This window comes from Jaculus jaculus, chromosome 11 (assembly GCF_020740685.1).
Source record: "Jaculus jaculus isolate mJacJac1 chromosome 11, mJacJac1.mat.Y.cur, whole genome shotgun sequence".
Lineage (NCBI taxonomy): Eukaryota > Metazoa > Chordata > Mammalia > Rodentia > Dipodidae > Jaculus > Jaculus jaculus.
This window is the reverse complement of record NC_059112.1, coordinates 67,186,370-67,208,481: the sequence shown is the minus strand read 5'-3', so window position 1 is coordinate 67,208,481 and position 22,112 is coordinate 67,186,370. Positions and strand designations below refer to the sequence as shown.

At 39.4% G+C, this 22,112-nt stretch overlaps 2 protein-coding genes across 3 annotated transcripts in view; one reads left to right on the top strand and one right to left on the bottom strand.

Annotated features, from left to right (window-relative positions):
- The window catches only part of Gfm1 (G elongation factor mitochondrial 1), a 45,740-nt gene that overhangs the window by 3,078 nt on the left and 20,550 nt on the right, over window positions 1-22,112 (bottom strand). For both annotated transcript variants that reach the window (XM_004652394.2, XM_045161397.1), the window contains exons 9-16: window positions 21,242-21,379; window positions 18,601-18,702; window positions 17,679-17,735; window positions 14,518-14,655; window positions 13,360-13,442; window positions 2,281-2,443; window positions 760-904; window positions 185-345 (exon numbers count right to left, since the gene is read on the bottom strand). In XM_004652394.2, the coding sequence (XP_004652451.1) occupies window positions 185-345; window positions 760-904; window positions 2,281-2,443; window positions 13,360-13,442; window positions 14,518-14,655; window positions 17,679-17,735; window positions 18,601-18,702; window positions 21,242-21,379 (987 nt within the window). The remainder of the gene's footprint in view (window positions 1-184; window positions 346-759; window positions 905-2,280; window positions 2,444-13,359; window positions 13,443-14,517; window positions 14,656-17,678; window positions 17,736-18,600; window positions 18,703-21,241; window positions 21,380-22,112) is intronic.
- Window positions 7,047-13,335, top strand: Lxn (latexin). Its single transcript, XM_004652393.2, has 6 exons — window positions 7,047-7,277; window positions 8,407-8,469; window positions 9,421-9,598; window positions 9,907-10,043; window positions 12,678-12,740; window positions 13,004-13,335. Exons 1-6 carry the CDS (start codon window positions 7,143-7,145, stop codon window positions 13,100-13,102), a joined length of 675 nt encoding a protein of 224 aa, XP_004652450.1. The 5' UTR covers window positions 7,047-7,142; the 3' UTR covers window positions 13,103-13,335.

Sequence of the window (22,112 nt, the reverse complement as noted above, 5' to 3'; positions counted from 1 at the left end):
CACATGTGTATGGAGTTCGTTTGCAGCGGCTGGAGGCCCTGGTACACCCATTCTCTCATTCTCTCTACCAGCCTCTTTCTGTTGCTCTCAAATAAATAAACAAAAAAAGCAAGCAAGCAAACAAACAGTACCAAATAAAAACAAAAAATAAGCACAAGGCTTTTACATAACCAACAGTACTTACATCTGCATACAGTGTAAAATAGTCCTCAATTCCATCTTGCCCTGTGATGACCCCATGGCGCCGATTAATACCTGCAATTACTGGTCCCTGAAATTCATTTGGGGCTATAACTTCCACAGACATAATAGGTTCAAGAATACATAATGTGGCATTTGCCAAGGCTGGGTTTAAAAGCAAAACAAAACAAAAAAGAAAAGTTAAGTTTATTAGTTAAATATAAACATTCTCCTTTACAGCTCTATGGGAGGGAGGGATGGGTGGATAGACAGATGGATGGGGGCTATTCCAAAAGTATATACACAAATGATAAGCTTAAAAAATTTCATCTGGACTCACTTGTCTGGTAGCAGCAGCAACAGATAAGTTAGAAGAACAAGGTAGGCTTTGCTTTTGGCAAGAAATAAAATGTAGTAGTGTACCCTCACTTCAACTCGATCCATACTTGTCTGTTACTGTATCCCCTGGCTGTGGTACCCAGTGCTCTGGGTAGAGATTAAAAACAGCACTGCCCTCTGAATCTCTCAGGGTCTAACAGGAAAAACAGATCTGGCGGGTGCCAGGAGGACACAGCATACCTTGTTTAAGAGCACCTTCTCCAGCTCGGATGAAAGAGATTTCATTGGAATCAACCATGTGATGTGCTCCATCTTGCAGCACAAATCGGAGCCCAGAGAGCTTGTGACCAGAAAGAGGGCCCTTCTCACAGGCATCCAAAAACCCCTATTAACAAATGAGCACAACTTCTGCAATGAGTAGAATCACTTACAGAGCAACAGCCACAATGCCCAATCAGTTCATTGTTCAGAAGTGTACTGTTCTTGTGATACATGCTGTCTATGTCATCCCTCAAAGAATTTTGAAGCAGTTCAGTATTTTTCCTATATAAGTTTCATTACAGTGACATCTAGGTGAGTAATTCCCTAGAAGTATATTATTACCTAAAGGTGTAGGCCAGCTGGAGGCTAAGAGTGCTGATAAAATAATCACTTGTCTATAACCTCAGTGTCAGGAATGACTTAGCTCTAATAATTACATTACAGAGGCAGTGTGATTTTAATTTCATAGTGAGGAAACAGGAAAGGCAAAATTATGGTATGTCCTAAGAAAAAACCATATCCCAGAATCTTACTAACATGCCCATCAATGCTGCTTTGCTTCATTGGCAGGTCACTATAGTATACAACCAACTAGAAGTTAAAAGGAATTTCATTCTTCCAAATGCAATTCAGTTTTAAAAGACAGCTTCAGTAAGGAATAACCGATAGAATAAACTGCACAGATCTGAAGAGTACAGTTTGAAAGTTCACACTTCATTTTCATTCATATGGAACTCCTACAATCCAGTCATAGCTGCATATATAGTACTTTCTATTTCTGACATTTCAAAACTACAAATTATGTATGAAAAAAAATATGTAGGTTCTCCTTCCTCTTCATGAAATGTGGAGACACAAGATATTAAGTGTGTGGGCAGCAAGGTGTTGTCTTAAAATAAGAACATTACCCACCTCTGAAACCACAATCATAACCTGTTGTCCACAAAAACAATCAATTGCTCATAATGTTCAACAGCCCCAATGAAGCAAACACTACCTTTTTACATATGCAATGGCATTCAGAATTTCCCAAGTAAATGCCTTGCAATCTTGTCTGACTTCAAGTTTTTGAAGGGTGCAGGTCTACATGTTTTACTCTAAGTTTATAAATTAAAAACTAGTTCTGAACCTTCATTTACCAAGTATATTAATCAGTTACAAAAGTGACAACTGTACCCAGGTGTTGGGAATCTTAATGATCATTCTGCTACAAAAGTACACACCTAAAATTCTCAAAACCCTAAGGCTGCCTATGCATTTGAACAGCTGATTATAATCAATCCAGTCCTTTTAATTCATGACTATGAGAATAACTTCCCATCATGATCATATTATTGATCGTGTACTAATAACTCTTGAACTTAACTGAAGATTCTAAATTAGTAGAAAGCTTAACAGTTAAAAGAATCAGGACAGTGACAATGTGATAAAAACATAATATAGTATCAAACAATTGATTTAAAATGAGTAAAAATACAACAAAACACTGATAAAATTTACCTTTTCTACAGCAGGCACAAACTGTTTTGGAACATTTGCCCCAAATGTTTCATCAGAAAACTCTAATTTGGTGTAGTTCTCTGGGTCCAGGGGCTCCAGCACGCCTATCACCTTTCCAAACTGGCCTGCACCACCTGACTGTTTTTTGTGTGTAAACTCAAACCTGCATGGTAAAACCAACAAAGCAATGAAGGAACTCCTAATTTAACCAATATTCATATTTCATATTTTTTTACTTTTTCCTTTGAATATGATAGCTATAGTATAAAATTCCATCATATAAGTTATATTAAAAAGAATCCTCTTTTCTGTTCTTTCTTCAGGATGACACTGATACATACTATCAAAGCAATACATAGTTTAAATTCTGCTAGTTCTGGATTTCTAAATAACAAAGTCAGGTAATTAAGACAGAAGGTTCAGAAGTCTGGAGAGATGGTTCAGCAGTTAAGGCTCTTGTCTCCAAAGCCTAATGACCTGAGTTCAATTCCCCAATATTCATGTAAAGCCAGATGCACAAAGTGACATAGGCATCTGGAGTCCATTTGCAGAGCTGGAGGCACTGGCATGCCCACTCTTTCTGTCTGCCTCTCTTCTATCTCTCTCTACTTGCAAATAAATAAATGTAAAGAAAGATGGAAAGTTCAGTCTAAGACTCCTTTGGGAATGCCTCCTTCACTGTTATACAGTGTACTAACCAAGGACATAACTTTAAAATAGGGTTCTGATTACTTCAGTTGATTTATTCAGATACAGTCTATTTGATTTTACTAGCTGAGAATTCTAGACTCAGATGATACAACAATTAACACTTGATAATGATTAATGGCAAGACGATAGCAAGAAGCCTAAAAATGTCATTCAAAAAGGTATGCACAGGAGCTGGGGAAGCAGCTCAGTTGAGTTGGTAGTGTTTGTCTCTCACACACAAGGACCTGACTTTGGTCCCCAGGACCCATGTAACTGCTGGGCCTGTAATCCCAATGCTGGTGAGGCAGAGACGGGTGAATCCCTGGAGCTTGCTAACCACCCATTCTAATCTAATCTATGAGCTCCAGGCCAGTGAGAAGCTTTGTCTCAAAGAATTGTCCTCTGGTCTCCACCTGCATGTGCAAATATGTACCCACCCATAAACACACACACCCCCACACAAAAATACATGCAGACTCAGGTCAGTGTTGGCTTCAAATCACCAAAGGAGAAAATAACTTCGTTAAAAATATTTTGTGTATGTGTGTGCATGTGTTAGTCAGAGGACAACTTTTAGGCTGTTTCTTCCTTTTCCAACTCATGTGAGGTGGAGTTTCTCTCTAGATCTCACTCTGCTGCTGTTCTTCTCTGCTGTCCTTGTGATGCGCTTCTGGGAAATTCTAATCTCAGCCTCCCATGTCACTATCAGCCTCCCATGTCACTATCAGCATGTGGGCATTACAGAAACCCTCCACAGCTTTCCACTTTTTATATGAGATCTGGAATTGACCTCAAGTACTCAGGCTTAAGTGGTGAGCACTTACTATCTGCTGAGCCATCTCCCCAGTCCCAAGAATAACTATTTTACACACATATTAAACATCTAGACAAAGGTTCACAGGCACTTCATAGGGAAAATATGTCATGATTCAATACAGTTTGCAAGGCATTTCTTTCATTAATTTGAAACCTTAAGATGGAAGAGGGCAGTGGCTTTCAAAAGTATCTACAGATAGGGTTGGAGAGATGACTCAGTGGTTAAGGCGCTTGCCTGTGAAGCCTAAGGACCCAGGTTCGATTTCCCAGGACCCACATAAGCCAGATGCACAAGGTGGTACATGTGTTTGGAGTTCATTTGCAGTGGTTGAGGCCCTGGTGCACCCATCCTCTCTCTACCTGCCTACTTTTCTCTGTCTCTCTAATAAATAAGTAAAAATTAAAAAAAAACTTAAAAGTATCTACAAATAATTGCTGACTAACGAACGTTAGTGGCACGTGTGTCCCTACATATAGGTTTGAAAGTGATAGATGTGAGCCTGGGATAGGCAGTGTTCTAAAGAGCCCAAGTGTAAATGTGTCTGATTTACTGCTTTTTCTTTTTTGGTTTTTGAAGGTAGGGTTTCACTATGTAATTTAAGGGCAGCCTTGAATTCAGGGTGATCCTCTGCCTCCCTAGTGCTGAGATAAAAGGTGTGCACCACCATGGTGCCCAGCTTGATGCACTGCTTTCTAATAATCTCCCTGTGGCCAAGAGCTTCAGGATGGCTTAGTGGTTAAGGTGTTGGCCTGCAAAGCCTAAGGATCCAGGTTCAATTCCCCAGGATACATGTTAGCCAGATGAACAAGGTGGCACACATGTCTGGAGTTCATTTGCATTGGTTGGAGGCCCTGGTGCGCCCATTCTCTCTCTGCGTCTCTCCCCCTCTTTCTCTGTGAAATAAATAAATAAAATATCAAAATGGAGAAAAGCTTAATTCTCCTAGGAGGAGAACCAAGAGAAGAAAAGCAGAAGGGGAAACAGGTGCCAAAAATTACCACAGAATTATTCTGAAGGGATTTTTTTAAAACTGCAGAACACTGGCATACTGTCAGGTACACAAAGTTCTCTATGAGACAGTTTAAAACTGGTTTTCAATCTAATAAGAATATAATAAAGTCTAGTTGGGTACTGTCTATATGGCAATAGCTAATCATGGATAGACCTAATCAAAATTAAATTAAATTAAATAACTTCAGTTACTCTTGCACTACTCAAGTGCTTGTTTAAGGATATGGACACGGGCAGCACAGTGACCACTGTCTTGCACAGGACAGGCCTTCCACCACAGCTGAGTTCTACACAGCACTGCTGTGGAAGACCACTCATAGCCAAGGAACCCCCAGTTTGAGAACACGTCTGAATTTATGATTGACATGGAGGCAAATAATGGACCATTAACTGTCAAGCTTTATGTGGACTGTCTTCCCTATTTTTCACCCAGCAGTTCTGATTGTAAGCATTTACAGAGAAAGCTAAGGGCCAGAGAGGCTGAGTAACTTGGCCAACATGACACAGCTAGTACATCAAAGCCAAGACTTGTAAAACAAAAGCAATGCTCTTAATCAACCATTTCTTTTTCCTAGACTGCTAATGAGGAAAGAACACAGAGTGACTTCACTCATGAGTGATGTATTCCATGGATGCTCTCAGTGGGCCTTGCATGACAGACTTTGCAGAAGTTCTGACAATGAAGACTGCTCAGGCAGTGGCACATGCTAGAGGCAAAAGCAGCTCTGCCCAGGAATCAGAACACTGTTATATACTGTACAAGGCAATTCTGACAAAACATCTAGTCACACTAAATTTAAGGAGATTTGTTGTTTATCTCTGATTTGTACATTTATTTTTATTTTATAGAAATGCTAATTATATGCTGTAGGCATTTTTACTTCATTTTATGTTCGTAGTTATGTAAAATTACAGATTACTTGATCTCAGACAACCCACAATAACGTTCAAGATAATCTATACATTATTGAAATATGAGGATAATGGACTATTGTAGTATATAACCAAGATTTCAAAGACCCAAAGATAGCAACTAGGTTCTTGTAATTCAGTATCTACACAAGTGTATAAGGTTCTTTTTATGTTAATAATTAGCTTTCTGGGTTTTTTCTGTTTTGTTCTTTTGAGGTAGGATTTCACTCTAGCTGGAGCTAGGCTAGCCTTGAACTCACACTGACCTCTGGTTCCCCAGTGACTGGACTGAAAGTGTACATCACCACACCTGGCTCTTAATGTAATAATTAGTTTTAAGAGAACCTAAGTTGGTATGGCTATGGCAAATGCCTTTATGCCACAATCTTTGCTTTTAGCTTTGATCTCTGACTGAATTTAGGAGGCTTCAAATGGCAACTTTGGGCAGCTCACTCTCCACTACTCACTGATCTGACCTGGAATACATTGCATTGCAGTAGCTGTCACTAAGAACTTGTAAAACTTAAAGTTTCATTACCAGCAAGAAGTGCTTTTGTGATTAGAATATAATTAGAATATTACAATATATTAGAATATAATTAGCCACTCTTTTTAGGACACCATCCAAAGAACACTAACATCAATAAATTAACACAAACACTAACTTAAATGCTCAAGGGGTGTGATGGGGGTGCTGGATAATTTTACAAATTTCCTCTAAGCCGGGTGTGGTTGTGCATACTTTTAACCCTGAGGTTAATGGATCAATGTGTGTTCCATGCCAACCTGAAATCAGAGTGTGGTCCAGGTCGGCCTGCACTGAGTGAGACTTCCACCCCCATCCCCTACAAATCCCTCTGATCCGAACTATACTCCCCAATTCAGTATCAGTTTTCAGGTTCTCCCATCTGGATTCAAGCAGAACAGACTCCACAGGAGACCTGGATGAGCATGCAAGAGTCCTGTGCTCACAATGGGAAGGGGAAGGGGTGACTCACACTAGAGCGCCTTGCACCTTGCCCTGTGTGAGGCTATTTGATGGAGATCAAAGCTGTGCTGTCTACAAGAGAAGTAGCCAGCCTGGCCTCAAGAGGCCCAACAAACGACAAGGCAGACAGCCCTGCCCCGCGCTTCCGCACAGCCAGAGGCCGGCCTCCCACACCTGCAGGGAGCCTGACTGGAGGCAGCTGGGAGTGGCCCTAGCCTGGAGTCGTTGGCGGCAGTGGCTGGCGGGCGGGTGGGGCGGGGCCCAGTCCAGCAGAGGCTTTCTGAGCCGGAGGAGGAAGAGGGCGGGAAGGAGCTGGATCGCGCACGCCCAGCCCCAGCCAGGCGTGCCAGCCTTTCCGCCTGCCTGCCTCGCTCCGGAGCAGGCGAGCAGGCGCCAGCTGCACGGACAGCGGTCCCTGAGCCACAGAAGCCTGGCCCCAGCACTATGGAAATGGAGATCCCTCCAACCCACTATGCAGCCTCTCGGGCGGCCTCGGTGGCTGAAAACTGCATCAACTACCAGCAAGGGACCCCCCATAAGGTGTTTCAGGTGCAGACCGTCCAGCAGGCCAGCAAGGAGGTGAGTCGGCAGCAGGCAAAGGGCGCGGGCCGGGGCCGGGAGCCGCCCCAGAGATTAGCATTCCTGGGGAACATTTACACTGTGGCCTCCAGATGGCCCAGAACTGATGTTTCCATCCCAAGGCACACTATTTCAAGGAAATGGGAAAGTAAACAGGGTGAGCGTTTTACAGTTCCCCAGTGAGACGTCTAGGAGCCATTCTATGAGGTCTTGAAACTGCTATAGTCACATCTATTACTACAGTCTTGACCCAGGATAGATAGCTCGCGTTTCCCAACAACTCTCCACTGCCCCAAATTTAAGACCAATCCTTCCTAGACCATTTGCCCCAACAGCCTGGAGAAACAAAAGAGAAACTGGTTTCCAAAGTCAGATTATAAAAGCACTGTGGGCTGCTGCCAGCTTTAATCACCAGACCAGCTGCCTCAGTGAGAGCCTCAAATGCCCTGCTCCCAGGCTCAAACCCTGGCTTAGATGTTTAAAGGCCTCAGCAATCCAACGTATACTGAATTTGACAGCAACCCTTATTTTATCTGATACAAGCTTAACTTCTAACAGTCTTTAATAATGGACAGGGAGTAGTTTCTTTTGAAACTGAACCAGATAACATAATTAAGTGAAAATCCCAATTTATTAATTTTGATGCAAAGTGGAAAAAATCTGCCTCAAAACAGGTTAGTCAAAGCTATTTGGAGGGTACACTGGGCTTTGAAAAGGCTTTTCGGAGGTATATCCTGTTTGTCATTTTTAGAATTAAAAGCTGCTTCAAAATTTCTTATATACAGACTTTGATCTAAAGTGTGATGATTATAAGAAGTGAACTATGCCCATCTTATTTGTATGATTCCATCCCACACCCCTTTTATCTAAATCCAAAATCAGACATGCTAAATTAGATGCTATACATTTGGTGACATGGCCTTTTCAAGGTGTAAGCCTTGTGGGAGAGGCAATGAGATGTTAAATGATACAACTATATGTATGAAAATGTCATAATGAAACCTATTATTACACCAAAAATATTTAACACTTTATTCATTTCCTCCCACCAGTCACCTTTCCAACCAACAATGGTCTCCTAACTAGAAATATTTGTTCTATTTTCTTCTACCACTTCTCTTAATTTTAGGATATTCCTGGAAGAGGAAACAAGTATCATCTTAAATTTTCTGTGGAAGAAATTATCCAAAAAGTAAGTAAAATGTCTTTTATAGTAAATAAAATTTGATTACAAATATCCCAGATCATCTTTGTTCAAGGATTTGATCTTGAACTAAGCTGTAAAATTTGATTCTGAAGAAACCCTTGTCCATATATAGACAAAGCTTAGGAGAGTCAATGTTGACTGTACAACAAACAGTCCTTACTTCTGTTCAAACGGATTACCCTGAAGATGTTTCTTCTATACTCAGAACAGTGTGAACTTATGGCTAATTTGACTGAATTCATGTTCATTGTCTTGTGCCTGCCTTTCTCCTTCGGCTTTGATTGGGTATTTAAAGAAAGTCAGTGCTTTCAGACTTTCATGAGCAATTGGAATGGCCAATTACTATCACTATTTAGGATCTGTCAGTAATGAATCAGGGTTTTTCAAATTACATACCTGTCAACTTATTGATAAGACATATTTGAGGAAGAACTGCAATTTGTACCAAGACCATCCTGAAATCGTAGAGAGTTGCCCTCTGAGTATGAGTCAGATGAGTAACAGGCCAACTTACACAAGGCAACTATCTAAAGGCACTTGAGCTCCTCTATAGCCATCTTTATATAGCATAACCCGGTACCACAATATTTCACTTTTACATCTAGACACAGACTACTTTATCCATTTAGAAAAAGAAAAATCAGTGATTGCTGGAGCAGAGTGCAAGTAATGGGAAAACAAACGGAACCAGTCTTGATTTAGTATATAAAGTCAAACTAAATCTGACACCCCATCAGTAGTGAAACATACTCAAAATGCTAGGATTGTAATTAACAAGATTCTAAACCTAGTTTATTTGGCATCTTTAGAAAATAAGACTGGGCCCCATCAGCCTCTGAAACTAAGGTGCTCTGAAATAATACCATTGTGCTGATGCTTTAAATCCTACCTTAGAAAATAATAAGTAAAGATCTTCTTTAAAAATGTTTCAAATAGCAAATTGCAGTGAATTGTAGAGCTGAAGTTCTTTACCCTCAAATGGGACAAGCTACTGCACCAGAAGTCAACTTCACATTTGAAGGAGAAATTGGGAAGAACCCAGATGAGGAAGACAACACATTTTATCATAAACTCAAGTCCATGAAGGAACCACTAGAAGTACAGAATATTCCAGGTATGCCCGCAGGGCATGAATCTTTTTAACTTTTAAGAATTATTTCAATTATTTATGTTCAGAATCATTTGATGTTAACCATATTGAAAATATGTTGGTTTTTGCAAAAATATTAATTTCAAATCTAATCCAACACCCAAAAAAGAGGACGGAAATTTCATACACCCATGGTTTAATTAAGTTAGTTTCTGTACATATATGATAATCACTAAGATATGACTTAGATTTTGATGTGTCTTAATCTAAAAAGGTTACTACTGTATATGCATAAAATAATTACATTTAACATATAAATGTTTCCCCTCCAGACAGTTTTGGAAATGTGTCTCCACAAATGAAGCCAGTTCAGCACCTAGCCTTGGTAGCCTGTGGTTATATAATGTGGCAGAATTCAACTGAAGACACATGGTATAAAATGGTAAAAATTCAAACTGTCAAGCAAGTGGTAAGTAGTCTTCATAAAGTACATTGCTAACAGAGTTAATAGCCATTTTTGCATTACTGAACCTGCTAGTTTGAAGGTAATGTCAGTCACAAGACCAGTGAAGGGCAAGAGTTGTAAACCTCACGTGGCTTAGCTACAAGCAAACCACAGGCTTCCTACGTATCCAGTCTGTCTTCCCAACAACTGCGTTGGGTTAATGTGCTTTCCCTGGGCACATGCTTATAGGGAAGCCTAATACTAGCAAGGCAAAACTAAGTGCTTCCATAAGGCACTTTTTTTTTCAATTAAAAAATATTTATTTGAGACAGAGAGAGAGAGAGAAAGAAAGAGGCAGATAAAGAGAAAGAAAGAATAGGCACACCAGGGCTTCTAGCCACTACAAATGAACTCCAGATGCACATGCCCCCTTGTGCATCTAGCTTACGTGGGTATTGGGGAATCAAACCGGGGTCCATAGGTTTCACAGGCAAATGCCTTAACCGCTAAGCCATTTCCCCAGCCCCCATAAGGCACTTTCATTTATGAGCAGTTATCAAGACCTGACCCCTCACAAGGTACATAGTGATGATGCTTCCATATCAGGCACACCAGAGTTAATCACTGTGATGCTTTACTCAGAACCTTTTCTTGAACAGAAAGCTTCTGAGCTTTAGTTATACAGACAATATAATATACTTTCAATGATGCTCATCTTTCTTATCTGCTAAAGACCACTTCCTATGACAACTACAAGTGAAGCTGTACTTCCCAAACTGTGAAGTCTTGAGTTAAAACTTGGTACTTTTTGTACTCAGTTTAATTCAGATTATTTCCCTCAGCAACAAAATTTCGTATTCAAATTGCAATCTTCATGTAGCACTGAAACTAATTCTGCATTTTTTCTCCACTGAATGGTGTCGCCTCAGTTACTTAGAGACGTGACTGGCATTTTGCCTCTAGGGATCAGTCTGAAGAACAGTAGCATTGCTTTGTGATGCTTGAACTAGCTCTACTAAACTAGTCAGTTCTTAGCTTGGGATAAATCATGTTCTTTTACAGTCCTTCTAGTCATGGTCTATAACCTCACATCTTAAGTTTGAGGTGACAGCTATATAGAAGTGCATCTTTCTAGGACATGACTATGTCGTAAGTTCTTTGATTTTAGCTTTAAGAGGTTAAAAAAGGGAAAATAGAATCTAATGAAATCAAGAAAGGCTGAGTGCAAAGAAACATTTTTAGTTAACTCCTTTAGAAAAAGGACTTCCTGCTGACCTGTTTCAGCTTGTTGGCAACAGTCTGTGAAGCAGCTGGAACAACATCTCTCCATAGGCATTTGTAACTACTCGCTAGATACCCATCAATACTGTAACATTTTGGAAAGACTGCAGATGAATGTCAGACTGCCCATGCCTTTATGGCTCCACCTCCCATTATCCTAGGCACTTTGGGATCATGGATGCATGTGTCACTTTACATCCAGCTTTAAGTGGGTGGTAGGGAAATCCAGGCTAGCGTGGCTTGTGGGTTGAGGATTAAGCTCAGGTCCTTTGCCGGCTGATCTATTTCCCCAGGCCCCATATTGTAAACTTTCTAAAAGAAAATTGTCTGTTTTTTTTTATAATGCAAATGCTCATTGCCACATGTTACTTTTTTTTTTTTTTTTTTTTTTTGGTTTTTTTCGAGGTAGGGTCTCACTCTGATCCAGGCTGACCTGGAATTAACTCTGTAGTCTCAGGGTGGCCTTGAACTCACCGCGATCCTCCTACCTCTGCCTCCCGAGTGCTGGGATTTAAGGCGTGCGCCACCACGCCCGGCCACATGTTACTTCTTAAATGACAACTTTCTCAACAATAAGCAGTAAGGACTCTTACATAACCAGCTAGCCAGTCATGTTCCTCAGCAGCTACCACAGTGAAGAGTTGACAGATAAGCATTGTTAAGAATAACAAATTACAGGCTGGAGAAATGGCTTAGCAGTTAAGATGCATGCCTGCAAAGCCAAAGGACCATGGTTCATCCCCCAGAATCCACATAAGCCAGATGCACAATGTGGCACATGCATCTGGAATTTGTTTGCAGCAGCTGGAGGCTCTGGCGTGCCCATTCTCTCTTCCTATCTGCCCCCGCTCAAATAAATAATAAACAAATATTTTTAAAAAAGAATAACAGGGCTGGAGATATGGCTTAGCGGTTAAGCCCTTACCTATGAAGCCTAAGGACCCCGGTTCGAGGCTCGATTCCCCAGGACCCACGTTAGCCAGATGCACAAGGGGGTGCACACATCTGGAGTTCGTTTGCAGTGGCTGGAGGCCCTGGCACGCCCATTCTCTCTCTCTCTCTCTCTCTCTCTCTCTCTCTCTCTCTCTGCCTCTTTCTCTTTCTGTCACTCTCAAATAAATAAAAACAAACAAAAAATATTTAAAAAAAAAAGAATAACAAATACAAAAAAAGATTTTAAATGTAGCTTGAAGGAAAGAGTTATTCAAATAAGAAAATAGCTTTCTGTCAGGATAAACATAAGTAAATTGATAAGTCAATTTTTATTTTTGCCTAATTGAGTATTTAAAATCACTTACTAATCAAAGCTAATTTAAAAAATGAAAATGTCATTTTTACCATAGTACTGTTTTAAACACCAGGTTTTCTCCCCCATAGCAAAGAAATGATGACTTTATCGAATTAGACTATACTGTTCTACTTCATGACATTGCATCACAGGTAAGGCATGATTTACCATTATATGATGATGCTGTGAAAACCAAGAGCACTTATGTGGCTGCTTTGCTGTATTAGTTTTGACTCTAACACAGAACTAATATAAATTCAAATGGCTATCAGAATGAAGTATATTGTCTTTGTAGCAACTAAATTTGTTTGGTGCTATTGCTTATGAAGACTGCTTTACCTCCAACAAAATATAAACCCTACTATGTTATTATTTTCTGAATCTCATCTTGGCATTAACTCCCTTTCCTTTGTAGGAGGTCATTCCTTGGCAAATGCAAGTTCTTTGGCACCCACAATATGGTACGAAAGTAAAACATAATAGTCGTCTCCCAAAGGAAGTACAACTGGAATAAACCAAGACCCTACCACTGATGAAATGAAGTGCTTGTCACTGATGTGTGTGGTATGCCAGTCCTCATTGGTATCTAGCCTAAAGAGCCAACACATCCCAAACTATTACTTTGTGTCATGTTTTGAATACAGTACAAAGTTGCCATAAGAGTCTCAGTACATAAAAACAAAAATGTCTTTGTAACGTAACAATACTATGAATATCCCATAATAAAACATTGCAGTTTCAGCATTATGTCTAATTGCATTGCATACTTACGGGACAGGGGCAGTAATGGTCTCTCTAAAGGCAACTTTAGGCTTTCCTATGATACAAGGACAGCCATATTCTCTTTCCATTCTCTAAAATGAATGGGGAAGATTGTGTTATTAATTTAGAAAAATAAAATGAAAGAAAAATCCTAAATATCTTACGTACCTCAGTACCAATCAACAAAACAGAGTAGCTAACTGAATAATAAATCTTAAATCATTTTAGTATCTCATAATGACCATGTGTGTCATATTATAATAATTCAAACTATATTTACAAACTTGATATTAAAGAATTCCATGTTATTTATTATTTTTATTGTTTTCCAGTTAGGGTCTAACTCTAGCTCAGGCTGACCTGGAACTCACTCTGTGGTCAGTCCCAGGTTGGCCCTGAACTCACAGTAATCTTCCTACCTCTGCCTCTTTGAATGTTGGGATTAAAGGTGTGAGCCACCATGCTCCATGAATACTAATTTAGACAAGTAAGTTTACACTAGCATCAATTACTCTATGTACTCAAACTTCAGCACAGTTCCATACTGTTACATAATTCACTGAGATAATATATACATTTGTCATTAGGATTCCTATCCTAATTTCAGAGGTGCAATCATGTTAGCATTTCTAGTCACATATCTTTTGTTTACATTTGATTGTACCTAGAACACCCTTTCTTTTATCTACATTAAAATGAGCTTCATGAGTTGACTTGAGAAGAAAAGGCCTTACAACTTAGTAAGCAGGTTGTCTCCCTAAACCCAGCCTGTTATGGCTTGGGGATGGATGACAGTCTTGTTGCAAATCCCCTTAGCTTAGATTCTAGCTAGCAGTCCACAATGAACAAAAAACTTGGAGATCAAAATTAATTTCTAACACAATGGATGGAGGAAGTAGTCCATCATATTTGCAAATAAGCCAGAGTAAAGCTTGAAGGTGCACTGTTAGTTTACTCATCAGACTAGTATTATGACTTTGCAGCAGGGTCTCATGTAGCCTGGGCTGGTCTTTACCTCACTATGAAAATGACTTGAAATCCTACTCCTCCTTCTGGCTCAGCAGGCCAGTGGTGAGATTAGAGATGTAAGCCACCATGCCTAGCTACATCATTGACTTTAAACAAAACACATAGTAATAAATTTAATTGAACTTAACTTACTGTTACCTGAGCATAGATTTCCAGGTGTAATTCTCCCATTCCAGATACAATTGTCTCTTTGCTCTCAGTGTCAAAGTGGACTTTAAATGTTGGATCTTCTCTTGTAAACCGGCCAATACCTTTTGAAAATTTTTCCAGATCATTCTTCAAAAGAAGAAAAAAAGAAAAGTCATTATACATTTTGCTAAGCATGAAAAACACTGGTACTTTTGAAAGAACTTTAGTGAATGAAATCAAACACATCAGCAATAAAGAAATAAAGGTGAGGGCTGGAAGATGGCTTAGTGGTTAAGCGCTTGCCTGTGAAGCCTAAGGACCACGGTTCGAGGCTCGATTCCCCAGGTCCCACATTAGCCAGATGCACAAGGGAGCGCACGCATCTGGAGTTCGTTTGCAGAGGCTGCAAGCCCTGGCGCACCCATTCTCTCTCCCTCTCTGTCTTTCTCTCTGTGTCTGTCGCTCTCAAATAAATAAATTAAAAACAAAAATTAAAAAAAAAAAAGAAATAAAGGTGAGCCACACTTAGTTCTACCAACAACTTTATTAGAAGAAAAACAAGCTTAGACCCCATCCCCAGGAGAGCAGAAAATAGCTTGCTGAATAGGATTTTCTCTCCATACCAAGATAGAAAACAGAGTCCAAGAATTATCTCTTGCTTTTTCCTACATCCCTGACAAACCTGTCTATTTGTGGGAAACTTCCTACTAAGTGGAAAGAGGAGTCTGTTACATTTTGGTAATACTATATATAAACAGCATTTTTACCAAGAGTTAAGATTCAAGAGGATTAACTACTATTGAAACTAATAGTAAGGCAAACACTACCCTAAGATGTTTCCCTTTCAAAACAACCTCCTTGGATATGGTCTGAAAAACCTTTCTTACATACACACATACACAGACATACTAAGTAAGGTAACATACACATCATATATATTTATGTAAAACAGGATAATCTCCCCCAAAGAAGTCCCAATCCTATTCTGTGATTGTTATTTTACATGATAAAGGGATGTCACAGAGTGCTCAAAGTTACAGATCGTAAATAGAAAGATTCCCATGAACTGTCAATGTGATAAGGGACCTACTGAAACAGGGAAGAAAAGTGAGTAGAAAGGTACAAGGGTAGAGTAAGCAGGAGAAATAAGCATGAGAACAATTCAAGCCCCCTGTTGCCAGCATTACAAATGGTGTGTGGGGTGGGGTGCCGCAATGGAGAGATGGCTTAGCAGTTAAGGCACTTGCCTGCGAAACCTAAGGACACATGTTTGACTCTTCAGATCCCACCTAGGCCAGAAGCACAAAAGTGAGGCAAGCGCAAGGCCACACACTAAGTGGTGTAAGGGTCCAGAGTTCAATTTCAGTAGCTGAGGCCCAGGTGCACCAATTATCTCTCCCTGTCACTCTCGCTAACTTGTTCTCTCTACAGATTTTTAAAAAATTTTTTTAAATGGCACAAAGGGCCATTAGCTAATGGGCACCGTCTGTAAGCTAGGAATGGCCCACGGGTGATAGTGAGGAAACAAAGACATCAATCATATACCCACGGTAGCTGAATTCTGCCAACAATATGAAGAAGCAATGACATGTCACCTTGAAACCTCTAGAAAAGAATACAACTCTGCTTGACCAAGTTAGCTCATAGTGAACTTTGTCTCTGACCTACTCACCTACAAAATATCTAATTTGTATTGTTTCTGGCCATTCAGTTTATGGCAGTTTCTTACAGTGGCCACAAGCATCACTAGTATGAAAAGCTACTACAACCACATGCTTGGAGCTATAGAACATATTCTGTATATATTATTTCAAATTTAACCACAAAAGCTACTAGGAAGAATCATTCACATTACAGGTGAGGGAACTATGTGAGGAGTGGTTAAGAACTTGCTCAAGACCATTGTGCTCATGCACATACAGGGGTGGTCAGCTTCTAGGTTAATGACTTTAGATCAGTCTTCTGCCTTTTCCCTGCAGTACCCACACACTCTCCATTGAGCTCAAGCATTATCCCTGTCTTCACTATGAACACTTAAGGCTTTATTAACAGACTTCATTATCTGATTCAAATTAATCTGCTTTACGAGAAGACAAAATGTATAGGCAGCCTAAGGACACCAAAATCCAGATGCATTTGAACGTCTTCCATTATCGTGAATTAGGAACGAGCAGGTATAACACCTTTCATTTCTAACCCTGCCAGAAATCTTAAACAACCACTTGAAATAAGCAACCTCATCTTCCTGAATTAAGATGCAAAAATCTGTCCTTCCATAAATTTATGAGAAGATGGAATGATTTAATGTTTCTTATAACCCTAACTTTCTCATTCCTATGCCAGGAAATGATCTGGAATAATCTCTAAGTTCCTCAAAATAGATGGAGTAGCAGCTACTAATCATGCATTCACTGGATGATTTATGCCAGTATGTTCTATAAATGATAGTTCTCACAAGACAGTATGTCAAAAATTCTTCACCCAATGCATGAATGAGTGAGTGCCAGTAAGCCAAGTTAACAGACACAGGCAGCTTAGGGACTAAACAATCAGGGCTCATGCATGACTAGATTGATTCTAGTGGCAAGCAAATGAATATAGAGCATTCGAGCAGTTTAGGCTTTGTAAAATGCTAAATAATACCAAACTCAATTACAAAACTGTAGCAGTTTTGAGCTGAAAAGCCTAAATATAAAACTGTATTTGGAATAAGCTTTCAATGTTACAATCAGTGTTTACTTTGTGACAACCCCAAAATCTGAAGATGTATTATAATCTACAAAGCCATGGTTAATCATCCAACATTGTGAAGTACTTTATAGTGGAGTTTCACTACAACTTGGGACAAACAACCTTATCTTTTCAAAAAAAGTCACTTACCATTTCAGAAAATACATTTACCATTCAGGGGCCAATGATATATACAAGAACTACAAAGTGCTATATGGTGACTATTAAAATACTATTAATTTCCTCTAATATATTTTTTTCATAAACTGTCTTTCCTTTATATTTATGATAAGAAACAAAAGCTCAGCACTGTTCTCTAATATATTAAGGATTTATTATTACTAGGATCAACTGGCAAATTTGAAAAGGTACTCTCAGTATCACAGAAACCACATGAAGCATGGAGTTGGATGAAAGAGTTTGTTAAACCAAACTCTTACCTTGTTAGAAGGCTTCATTGCTACTGAAATGACAGGTTCAGGAACATGAATTGATTCCTAAAAAATATTTTTCAAAAGCACAGAATTCAAAACCAGCATCATATATACCAGGGATGGGCTTATGTGCTACAACACAACAATATTTACCTTGGTCTGTTTTGCATTAAATAAGACATTAATGGAATATACTAATAAATTATGTGATCTCCTTCCCCCAGAAAAGTGACTTATCTGCTTATTTACTTAGCTATTTAATATGATCACTACAGTGAATCCAAATGCTGACGCTTGAAGTGTGTATCACCTGTGGCTACACTGGCTACTACCATCTCCTTATAAGCTACTTTAGTTAATAAAAATATACAATGATAAGGGAAACAGAAAATCTCTACAATCTTCATACATGTATCTATTTGATCAATCACAGCTCTGAAAACCAGGAACTATCTCTATTTTACAAGTAAAGTTACTAAAGTCTTGAAAAGATGATATATAAATAAGTTGGCCAAGGGACAGGAGGTAGTATAAGACAGACCTGTTTTCTTCAATGCCTACGTGAGCACATCCTACAATAACAAATCACGTCATACTGCTAATGAAAAGTATTTAGAGGCCTTATGTAGACTAGGAAATGTCCTTACCTAGATGTCAAAAGCTGGGGTGAGGGAGAGCCAGAACCACAGTCCAGGTGTGTGTTAGTGAAGATTCTTCCTTTGCATTAAACTTGGGAGGTGTGTGGAAAAACCAGGCAAGTTAGCCTACACAGGTCCTTGTCTAATCTATATTCTAAGAGTTATAACCAACTAAGGGCCATGATGAAAACTATCTAGCTTTTCTTCTCTAACACTAAACACACAATATAAAAGCAGACTTTTGAAATTCAAGTGATAAATAGGCCCAGCTTTGTAATTCAACACCTTACCATAGAAAGGCCACTGTTATCTTTGTTTGTGAATGTGTCTCCACTAGCACAGTCAATGCCAAACAAGGCACAGATGTCTCCAGCATATACTACTTCAACATCCTACATAAAGAAATGATACCAGTTATACTACCAAGTAACATAAACCAAGGCACAGTATGAAGTAATTGCATAACAAACACATTATACACAAACAATGCTGAATTTCTCCAGGTTAATTCTACAGAGAATAAACCAGTGAAAACCTACAACCAACCATGCCAAGAGGATGTATCAACAACAGAATGCATAAACCACTGTCTCCCAACAGACAAGATTTTACACTCAATGGAAGATTTGAGGTGTTAAAACTTTCCTCACAGTTCTAAAGTTAGTTCTATGGAATCAAAAAGCATATAGTATACTATGTTGCCATAGTTAAAGACAATGAGATTGTGTACGACAGACATATTAAAGGAAAGCCTAGAAAGGAAGTTTTGAAACAGAGGTAAAGGAATGGAGGCCATTGTACTAAAATATTTTTAATTTCTCACAGATGGAAGCAGTAAGAAAACACAAGAAAGCTGAAAACAAAGCATCAAGGCCTCCAAGCCTCCTAGTTATTGTCCTTCCTTATTCACAGCTCATTCCTAACAGCTGTGGTGTTGAGTGAGCAAGCAAGCGTCTGGCTTTAATTGTTACACATTATTTCCTTGCATCTGGCCAATGAAATGGCTGAAACGATCACTAAACCCTCTAGCTTGCCCCTGCTGTGAATTTTACAAAGCAGCAAGGCTGCCCAGTTTTGAGGTTTCCTGCTTATTTTCCAAGAGACCAATTTTGGGTGTGTCCACCCAAAATTCCCGAGACTTTGCTAAGACATAAGCTTCTGGAATACAGAGCTGGACTGGGGAAGAAAAGGAGCAGGAATAACCTCACTCACTAGGATTCTTGCCAGCCTAGCTGCAGACTACAGAACTCTGGGGCAGAGTCAGAACCAATCCATGCCCTAAATCAAAGACTAAGATGATTCCCTTGAGAAGCTTTAAATTTCAGGTGGATTCAAGAGTCTATATAGTCCTGCAAAGAGTTCTACAACAAGAACAGAAAGTCTAGTCTTGGGCTGGAGAAATGGCTTAGCAGTTAAGATGCTTGCCTACAAAGCACAAGGACTCATGTTCATTCCTCCAGAATAAGCTATATACACCTGATGGCACATGCATCTGGAATTTGTTTGCAGTAGCTAGACGCCCTGCTGTGCCCATATTCTCTCATACTCTCTAATAAATAAAAGTTTAAAAAATATTTTAAAGAGAAAGTCTAGTCTATAAAAATTATTTATTTATGAGAGAAAGAGGCAGATAGAGAAAGGGTGTGCCAAGGCCTCTAGCCACTGCTAATGAATTCCATATGTATGTGCCACCCTGTGCATCTGGCTTTATATAGGTACTAGGGGACTCAAAACCCAGGTCCTTACTTAGGCTCTGAAAGCAAATAACCTAACACCTGAACCATCTCTCCAGCCCTGAAAGCCTATTTTAAACAGGCCTTGCAAACTGCTATTTTCCAGAAAGTTCACTGAACCATATGAAAAATTATGTGCAAATTTAACCACAGTTCTCTCCTAATGCATATTACACTTTGTAGCTTTTTTATTTCATTTTTTACTCCCACACAGGGTTCCATTATGCAGTCCAGGCTGGACCTGTGAACCTGCCTCAGCCTTCTGAGTGCTGAGAATATGGGCAGGCACCATCATAGCCAGCATCTTTGTAGCTCCTGGGAAAGTGCTGAATCTTCTGTCAAGTCCATGGGAATTCACTGTCCTTTTCCTTGAACCTTAGCTACTGAGGAAATATAACTACTTACAACCAATTGGAAAAAAGAGTTCTTAACATCTGCCAATCTTTTTAACCTACAGCAAAGTGCTAGGTTAGAATTACAATACACTTAAATACAAAGGAATCCAGGAAACCACATATGTTCAGCCAGAAGTCATTTTCTGAGGCTGGGGAAATGGCTCAGTGGGTACAGCACTTTCAGCCCAAGTCCGATAACCTGAGTTTGTATCCTCAGAAGCCACATAAAGCTAGACGTGGTGGTGCCAGTACCTGGAATCCTGGTGTACCTACATCAAGAAGGGATGTGGAGATTGGACAATGCTGAAGCTGGTGGGCTAGCTAGCCTGGTGTATGCAGTGGCAAACAAGACAGACTCTGCTTCAAAAATAAGTTGGGCTGGAGTGATGGCTTAAGACACTTGCCTATGGAGCCTAAGGACCCAATTTCGATTCCCCAGTACTTACGTAAGCCAGATTCACAAGGTGGTGCATGCTCCTGGAGTTCAATTGCAGTGGCTGGAGACCCTGGCACACCTATTCTCCCTCTCCTTCTCTGCCTCTTTCTCTCTCTCAAATAAATAAAATATTTACAAAATGGGGGGGGTGCAGAAGGCAAGGACTACAGTCAAGGCTATCTACTGACCTCCTCACATATGACATGATGCACATGCTTGCATTCACAAACACACACAAACACAATTCAGAAAACAAAAACAAACAAAAAGCAAAAACATCAAGCAGTAATTTTCTAGTGGAACTCAGGGTACCAAAAGGTATACTTGCTTCCCATGCACCTATGACTTCACAGGAACAGATACTTGCCTCCATCATGTCTGCATGCATGCGAACAAGCCGCTGCACCCGTACTTTCTTTCCTGTCCTTGTGTTGTAGATGGTGTCACCCTTCTTAAGCTCTCCCTGATAATTGCGGACATAAGTTAACTGTCCAAAACGTCCTGCCTAAAAATAAAGATTGGGTACAGAAGAAAGAATAACAAAAAAAACACAAGAACTGATTTTGAAAGGAAAACTTCTCCAAGCCATGTTAGCAGTCCATCTTACATACATGCTTCAGTTTTCCAAAAGCTATAATATTATCTGTGAATACAAGTAAGGTATGTTCAATGGATACTGCTGATCCATCCTTTTGAGTCTCACAGTCCTGGATATTCCTTGTCCTTTTAAAAAATGTTAATTTTTTTCTTTGCAAACATAATGAATTATCATTTTGCCTCATAATATTATTTTTTCAGTTCAGTTTAATAGAATATGACATGTAACAAAAGTAAGATATAATTATGAAGTCAACAAGAATACCATTCAAAGTGATAAGAATATCTCATATGCCTAAAGTTACCTTTGGTAATCATGTGGAAAACAGTACAAATAAGAGTTCTGTGAAGTAACTAACAACAGGAAATACATGGAACTTAACATAATCTATTATGTTAAGAAAACAAGCCAGACTCAAAGATAGATAGTACATATTTTGTCTCATATGCTGAATCTAGATTTAAAAGATATACATAAGACATGAAAGTAAATGTAAGACTATTTGGGAAGATGAAGGAGAGCAGAGGGTAACGGAGATGTGAATATGATAAAAGTATCCAACAGACATGTATAAAAACATCATGGGGGGCTGGAGATACATAGCTTAGCAGTTAAAGCACTTGCCTACGAAGCCTAAGGA

What these genes read in the sequence shown, in the direction of transcription:
- Lxn (XM_004652393.2), top strand. Translation starts at nt 7,143, where the DNA reads ATGGAAATGGAGATCCCTCCAACCCACTATGCAGCCTCTCGGGCGGCC. An exon ending in AGAAGTACAGAATATTCCAG is followed by an intron (nt 9,599 to 9,906) that starts GTATGCCCGCAG and finishes TTTCCCCTCCAG; the next exon opens with ACAGTTTTGGAAATGTGTCT. An exon ending in TTCATGACATTGCATCACAG is followed by an intron (nt 12,741 to 13,003) that starts GTAAGGCATGAT and finishes TTTCCTTTGTAG; the next exon opens with GAGGTCATTCCTTGGCAAAT.